This window comes from Paroedura picta, chromosome 7 (genome assembly GCF_049243985.1).
Source record: "Paroedura picta isolate Pp20150507F chromosome 7, Ppicta_v3.0, whole genome shotgun sequence".
In the NCBI taxonomy this organism is placed as follows: domain Eukaryota; kingdom Metazoa; phylum Chordata; class Lepidosauria; order Squamata; family Gekkonidae; genus Paroedura; species Paroedura picta.
The window spans coordinates 81,212,851-81,220,581 of NC_135375.1; the positions used below are offsets into that span (position 1 = coordinate 81,212,851).

The window sequence follows — 7,731 nt, forward strand, 5'->3', positions numbered from 1 at the left end:
CCCCAAGGGTCAGACATGACCCGGTGCTTGCACAGGGGATACCTTTACCTTTACCTTACTCCTATAATTTCTACATAGGAAGAACTATAATTTCTACATAGGAAAAACTCACATATGAATTATGAGTGTTCCTTGGAGGGGCAGAAACCCAGTTCACACTGTAGTTGAGAGCACCCCTGTTTACACAAACCAAGTGAGTATGGGAAGCCAGTGTTGTATAGTGGTGAGAGGGTCAAATTAGGATCTGAGAGACCCAAATTTCAACCCCCATTCTCCTGTGGAAAATTGCTGGGTGATCCCTGGCCTAACCTTCTTCCTAGGACTGTTGTGAGGGTAAAATGAATAGAATGATGGAAGCTGCTTTGGATCGCCATTGGGGAGAAAGGAAATCAATGAAGTAAAACAGAACTGTTCAGCTGACAGAAATGTATGGCAAAAACTTTCCTATAGAATTGCCGAGGGTCAGACACAATTGAAAGGATAACATCAGCAGCAGCAGCTTTAATGTAAGAAAATGAATTACTGAAGCTGTAACTTGGCATGGACAAAGTTTTAAACTCCATATCACTGTGGCAACACAAGATTCATTTACTGGGTGTGTGTAAGTCCTGTGTGTTCATTTACAGGGCTTGCAATTTTTATTCCCCCCAATTTTTTTTTACTCAAGGTTAGTTGCCCTGTTCTCTACAATTCCCTGGTAGACTCTTACTTATTTCTAGTTAATTGCTAATGAGTCACGGAACATCAGCAGGTTTGCAGCAGCACAAATAACTGCATTAGTTACCTTTTGGTATAGCAGTATCTGTTCTAGGCCAAACTCATTCAACTAGGTTACATTTCACTTATGCTGACGGCTTCTGGAATGTACTATCCTAGTCATGTTATAAATTAGCTGACTTTTGAAGTTATTGTTCATTTCTTCTTTTCCATAGGTATGGTATTTCTTTAATACTAAATCAGGAATAATTCCTTGGGGGGGGACAGGTGACATGCTCAGTTGGGGGGAGGAGGAGAAAGATTTAAGGGAGGCTGAATTCCTTTTCCTCCTCCCACTCTTCCACCCCAAATCACTTGTAAGGATATTCTCCCATTTTTGGGTTACTTCTGGTTACAAACCCCTGTTTTGGAAGGGGGGAGGAACAGCTTGAAGGGGACAGATTGGGGGTGGGGATTCCCTGCTCTTTGATGCTGTACTTGAAAAATTTCTTCTGACCCTTCTTTATTTTCTTCTTCTGACTACACAGGTGTGCTACTACTCAGGTGTGCTGTGTCTAGTCTGACCCAATTGGCAAAGCTGATCGTTTTTTTGGTCACTTTCATCCCCATCTCTGCAACATAAAAATTAGAATCATATCATGTTATGGATTGGCAGCTGTTCCATGCTTGTATTTTCAGAGACAGGGATCCCTATCCAAACTTTACATATATGACATACGCTTTTGCTGGAACCAGATTGTGAACTCTACACAGTTTGACTGGTATTTCAAAATGTCCTTTTCAGCTGGTATTGAAAAATAAATAAAATCTACATTCTCCTCAATCTTTTGTGTGTATACTAAAAGCAATGGCTTTTAGTTCACTGGACTATGAACCTGGGTGTGCCTTATTTAAACATGAAACACAAGGAAGTTGTTACAGTTGTGTGTGCTTTCTGGCTTTAATCTCAAGAGTGTCATTTATTGGGGGGAACAAGAAATGTGGTAAATTGGTCCCACATTTATCTAGTTTTAATCTCTAGCATATCATTCACCGTTTGCAATACAAAAAAAAGCTGTTAAATTGGTCCATATTTACATGGCGTTAATCTCTTCCATTGTTACTTACCATGGGCGGCTTCAGCACATGATAGTCCTATTTGTTCTACATGGCCATAATGCTCAGAATTACTCCTGCATTGCAAAACCCAGGAAGGTTGGAATGTCTCTGTAAACCGACCTTCTGGCAGGTCTAGAATTCCATTCAGAAATCTGATTGAATGTGCATTTTAACTAGATGCATATCTGTTATTCACAAGGAAAGCACTTTTAAGTTACATGTATAAAACTGATTAGTACCTCTGTCAGAGAAGAAAACGTACATCAGCACAGGGTATGCGAAAGACGTTCTTATTTTACAGAAGAAGCTGGTATGTATTCCAGATTCCAGGTTTTGCATGCAGAAGGTCTTAAATTAAATCCCCAGCAGCTCTGCATAAAGAGACTCATTTAACTGGGATGCTGACAGAAGGCTATTGGGGGCCTGCTACTGACCAATGGCTACTTTATAAGGTGCATAACATATTTTTGTGTTTTTAACAATAGGACACTTATACTTTGGGAAGTGACATCTGTTTACCCTGAGGGCCATTTCGCACGGCTTCAAAGTAGCAGGATGGTTGCAAATTGGAAACGCTACAAATTTGCCATAACCCACGACGTCGTACACAATCTGCAACAGTCCTGCAACCGACCCGCAAAAAGCGCTTCATTGTAGCGCTTCTAGGGGAATCCAGAAAAGTGGATTCACCCTCCGGATAGCGATACACTCCTGCAACCAATCTGCAACAGTAGCGCCACAGACTTGTGCGTTACCATTGTTGCGGTTTCTTCAAAGTCCCTCCTCCCGAGCCTTTCCTCCTAACTTCCGGCGAACTGTCCGCCATCTTTTTTCTCCGAGCGAGCGGGGATCTACGAGGCAACGAGACAGCGACTGGCTTTCAAGCAAGATCACTTTCTGAAATTCTGCCCGGACACCACAATAGTTTTCCAAAAGCACAGTGGCACACACCGTCACGTTCCAAACATTTGCCCATAGCTTAAAACCCCGTGTACCTTAGGCCAGTACTAGCGGAGTCAACGTACGGGGATCATTTTTAAAAACTTTCCTCTGAGCGTGGCAACGAACGTTCGCCGCTCGCAGTCTCCTGTTTAGATTACTGGGGTTCAATAGATATGATTCGAGGTGATTTCATGAGGGGCGGTTTATGTGTAGTGGGTCTCTGTGTGGTTCCGGGTGCATGGTTGTGTTTGGGTGCGGACAACCCCTTCCATCGGCGGCTAGACCTCCGGCAAGCGGAGTCGCCGTCCGCCGTTCATTTTAAAAAAACTTTCAGCTGAGCGTGCCAACGAACGTTCGCCGCTCGCATTATCCAGTTTAGCTTAGAGGGGTTCAATAGAAATGATTCCAGCATGAGGGGCGGTTTATGTGTAGTGGGTCTTTGTGTGGTTCCGGGTGCGTGGTTGTGCTTGGGTGCGGACAACCCCTTCCATCGGCGGCTAGACCTCCGGCAAGCGGAGTCGCCGTCCGCCGTTCATTTTAAAAAACTGTCCGCTGAGCGTGACAACGAACGTTCGCCAGTTACATGTCATTGATTTATGCTTTGGTTGGTGAATATTATTGGGGAACTGTCGCGTACCACTGCAATTGCTCTCGGTTTTACACCGGCATGCGTTTCTGTAATGGCGGACATCTCACTAAAATGGCTCCCGCTGCATGTTCAAACTGCTCTTCCCGCGTGTGGACGAATCAGCGCATGCGAGAAGTCAAACAAAAGGCGCTAATCTGGCCATTAGGAGCAGATCCTGTTCCCGCGCGAGGAGTTTTGAACGTGACATGTGACCTAATGTGGCCAATGTGCGTGTCCCCTACTGCCCTCCACCAATCAGGAGCCGGCTAGTCCCTTTGTCTTTGTGTGCGGGAAGGTATATGATCCGTTGCACCCTGCACCTCGCACCTCCATTTTGCTCAGCTACTAGCGAAAGCACCATGGAATCCTCTTCTCAAGCCTCGTCCGTCCCTGCAACCGGCCGTGGCCCAACTTGGAGGGACGCGGAGATCAGGGACCTGATCGCGATTTTCTCGGAGGAGAAAATCCAGGACGCGTTCCAGTCCTCTCACAGGAATAGGGAGGTCTTCGAGCAAGTGGCCATAAAGATGCGTGCACTGGGCCACAACAGGACCGGCCTTGAATGCCGGTCGAAGACCAAAACGATGCGGGCGGAGTACATGAGAGCCGTGAACCATAACAAGGGTTCCGGCAACGAAAAGGTGACCTGCCCCTACTTCGAGGAGCAGCGCCAGCTGTACGGAGACGGGGAAGGAGCCGGCAGGCCGAAGCGCGTCGGGAGGAGCCTTAAGGTGGTTCGGAAGCCGGCTGCCCCGGTCGAGGAACCACCCGCTGAGGAGGATCCCGGCGAGGGCACCTCGTCCAGCTTTCGGCCTCCACCCCCCGTCCAGCAACGACCAGCGGAATTGGTCACGGTGGACCTGATGGCCATCGCTCCTGGGGAGCCGGAGGAGGTTCCTGAGCAAACGCCCCTTGCCTCCGGTAAGTAATTTTATTTTTATTTTATATTTTATTGTTTTTATATTGAGCAAATGTGTGTTCTGACGTTTGGGGATCGTTTTCTCGTGTGTTCGTTGCTACGCATAATATGATAGGATGTTTGTGGATTGCTTTGGGTGGCTTTTTAAAACGGTTGTGTTTAACCAACAACCCAAACAGTTTTGCAGCATGCCTCAGCCATAGGCCTTCTGCAGCGCTCTAGCCACTACTTTGGGACCTTGATGTGTGGTTCAGGTTGTGTGCTTGCTCCTTTTTCACTATTGTATGCCTTGTGTTCGTTGCAACGCATGCTATGCTTGGATGTTTGTGGATTGCTTTGGGTGGCTTTTTAAAACGGTTGTGTTTAAACAACAACCCAAACAGTTTTGCTGCATGCCTCAGCCATAGGCCTTCTGCAGTGCTCTAGCCACTTCTTTGGGAGCTTGCTGTGTGGTTCAGGTTGTATGCTTGCTCCTTTTTCACTATTTTCTGCTCTTGTCCACAGAGACACAGATGCCTGGGACGGTGGTCCTAGAGTCCCCTGCAGCAGTAGCAGAGGACAGTGATTCTGGGGCGTCCACAAATGTTGGTAAGTATCAGTTGCAATAAGGGGGGGGGGTTCAACTGCTTTGTGCTTTTCTGTTTGTGCAGGGCAGCAGCACTGCCAAGAGACAGAAGATAGTCCCTCAACGTTGCTGCTTTAGGGTTTGAAGCTTGCTTTGCCACACTTTGGTCCTAAATCATGTTCTTTTTTCCCTTTTTTCAGATTTCATACCCGGGACACAGGAGGAGGAGGAGCGTGGGGTGGCTGGACCTCCTGCCCTGCGCAGGCGGATACAGATACAAGATGGTGAGCGTGCATGAACTGTTCCTTTCGAGCCATGGCTGCAGGACAATGTCTGTGTGCAATAACTGTGTGCTTCCTTTTCATTTTTGTGCTCCCCTGGCATTGTTCTGAGTCTTGGTTTAACAATATGTAACCAAGAAAGGCCACCATGTGCACCAGGGTGGGTTTTGACTGTCTCGTTGTTACTAACAGTCCTTTTTCTCTTTTTTTGCCAACAGAGGTCCTTTCTGAAGACGACGAGCCAGCTGGCTCACCACCCAGGGGCGCTCTCCCGGCTGAGGAGAGGCTGGCCAGGGAACGCGGCAGGCTGCGGCGCGTCTCCGTCCTGACTAGTGTGGGAGAAAGGATCCTGGAGCACTGCCAGGAGGAGTCCAGGCGTGCAGCTGCTGCAGACCAGGCGATGCTCTCCCTCGTGGCCCAGGAGGGCAAAAAATTCCGTGCCATCCTTAGAGATTCGAACAACTCACTACGCGAAAGCGTGGAGGAAGTTCGAATGATAAGGAGGCTGATGGAGAGGGCGGTCGCGGTTATGGAGGCGGCCCCCCCCTCCTCAGATTACAGTGAACGTCCCCCCCCAACCCACCCACCCCCCACCACCTCCAGCACCCACCCCACCCCCCCCACCACCTCCAGCACCCACCCCACCCACCCCCTCTCAGAATGCCGCGACCCAAACGAGAAGGAGGACTGTTCTCGGGAAGAGAGTCGTTAAACCCGCGGACAAGTTCTCCCCCTCCTAGTTTGGGCCATTTTGTCTGTTTATCTGTGTTTGCTGTTGTCTGTTCAATAAAGTTTATGTTTTTGACTCTGTCTCTGTGTACCCTCTCTAGTGATTGTGCCTATTCTGGCACCGTTGTGTGGGTTGGAGGTTGGAGGGTGTTTTAAAGGTTAAAGGTGTTTTAGGAGTTTGGGGTGAAAGGTGTGCGAGTGTAAGGAGTCACACTGGAGTCTTTTTCAGGAAATTTACAACAACATTTTATTTTCAGAAACAGTTAAACAGGGGAAAAAAACAAGGGAATGTAACTTGGACCCCCCCACCACCACCCCCACCCTCCAAGAAAGCCAACTTTTTTTTAACAAATTCAAATATTTAACAGGGATAGAAAAATGGGCAAAGTAACTGGGAACCCCCCCAACACCCCCCACCCCAAAACACAAAAAGAAAACAAAACTTAGGTCCCACCGCTCCCCTCCCCAGCCCCTTCCAGCTCCCTCACTCTCCTGCACAACCGTCCCATGGTCCCCCGCACTTTGCGGCGGAAGAGGTCTTCGTCCTCCTTCTTCTTAACTGTGTGGGGAGGGAGAAAAAGTACACATTAGTGCCAGACATATTTTCCAATTTTTTTAGTTTACATGCATACACTTTTTGGTGGCCGTAGCCACAGTGTGAGAAGAGTTGGGCAGTGGGGAACATAACCTACGTTCTTCCGCCTCCCTCTGCTGCCTTTGCTGCTCTAACTCCCCTTTCAGCTCTGCCACTTCAGCCTCTAAGGCAGCCACCCTGGCCTCCATGGCACGCAGCCTTGCCTCCATAGTTTCTGCTATAGAAATCAAACAAAGAATTTAATAGCACTTAAAATGGAGGCATCACAGCAGGCTCCCATATTGCTCCATGGGGGAACACACACATGGGTCTCCCGCACAGACATAAAACTCTCACCTGCAGCCTGTCCCGAGGTGGAAGGTCCCTCTTCCTCCCCCTCCTCAAGCTCAGGTGCTTTTGCCATCTTGGATGGTGATTGTGTGGCTGGGCAAAGAAAAAGAGAAATCATAATTAAAAGCACACAAACCAGAGATGAAACACAGCTGGTAGACACACCACAGTTAGAGTCAAAGCGCATAACCAAAGTGGTTCTACACAGTACTGGCGGGCTAAGTCAGAGGGGGTTGACAGCATCTAAGTACTTTCTCGGATTTCATTGGGGACAGTAGGGGAAAGAGGCAGCTAGTCATGCCATGCATGTTTAAGGGCAAAACACAACGAGGGCAGCACTTACCCATATGCCTCCTCATTTCCAGGGGGGGCTTCCCAGCCTTCTCCCATATTTTCACCATCTGGTCGTGGAAGACCGTCCTCCCGCTTGGCTGCGGGACCCCCCCCCCCCACTGCTCCAGACTGTTGAGGAAGTCCAGCTTCACTCGCTTAAATTTTGTCCGGACCTGCTCCCAGGTCCGGACATAGCCCCTCTCCCTCAGCTTTGATGCCAACACCAGGTAAGCACCCTTGGTGTGGCAGTGGGTGCTGGCCATAAGGCGGCCAACACTTTTAGATTGGAGCACTAGCTCCAGAAGTGCCTCAGCCTCGGCGCGCTGCCAGAAGGAGCCCTTCCGTGGCTTCGGCATCTTCGGAATGACGGTTAGGGAACGAACGTGCGTTGCTCCGATCGACCACCCCTATTTTAAATGTATCAAAGCTGCCCACCAATAAAATTATTCCTTGGAACATAAGTGGATTGATCCTCCGGTTTGACAGGGGTCGCCAATACTTCCTGGCTACCCGCCTCCCCGAACTTTCCCCGTTCAGCGCTTCCGTATTGTGTGTGTCAATTTCAGTGGGGAGTTAGCATTTAGGGCTGTCAAA

The 7,731-nt window shown here is 48.7% G+C and overlaps 1 protein-coding gene across 1 annotated transcript; it reads right to left on the reverse strand.

Annotated features, from left to right (window-relative positions):
* Positions 1 to 6,302: 6,302 nt before the first annotated feature.
* Positions 6,303 to 7,049, reverse strand: LOC143841835 (uncharacterized). The gene is made up of 3 exons (XM_077346422.1): positions 6,811 to 7,049; positions 6,572 to 6,691; positions 6,303 to 6,438 (listed from the first exon to the last, which is right to left on the reverse strand). The coding sequence occupies exons 1-3, from the start codon at positions 6,989 to 6,991 to the stop codon at positions 6,323 to 6,325; spliced, it is 417 nt and encodes a 138-aa protein (XP_077202537.1). The 5' UTR covers positions 6,992 to 7,049; the 3' UTR covers positions 6,303 to 6,322.
* Between the last annotated feature and the right edge of the window lie 682 nt (positions 7,050 to 7,731).

Excerpts from the sequence above, each read along its gene's own strand:
- LOC143841835 (XM_077346422.1), bottom strand. The coding sequence starts at position 6,991 with ATGCGCTTTGACTCTAACTGTGGTGTGTCTACCAGCTGTGTTTCATCT. Across the intron at positions 6,692-6,810 it reads CACCTCGGGACAGGCTGCAG|CAGAAACTATGGAGGCAAGG; the intron begins GTGAGAGTTTTA and ends TGATTTCTATAG. Across the intron at positions 6,439-6,571 it reads GCAGAGGGAGGCGGAAGAAC|TTAAGAAGAAGGAGGACGAA; the intron begins GTAGGTTATGTT and ends CTCCCCACACAG.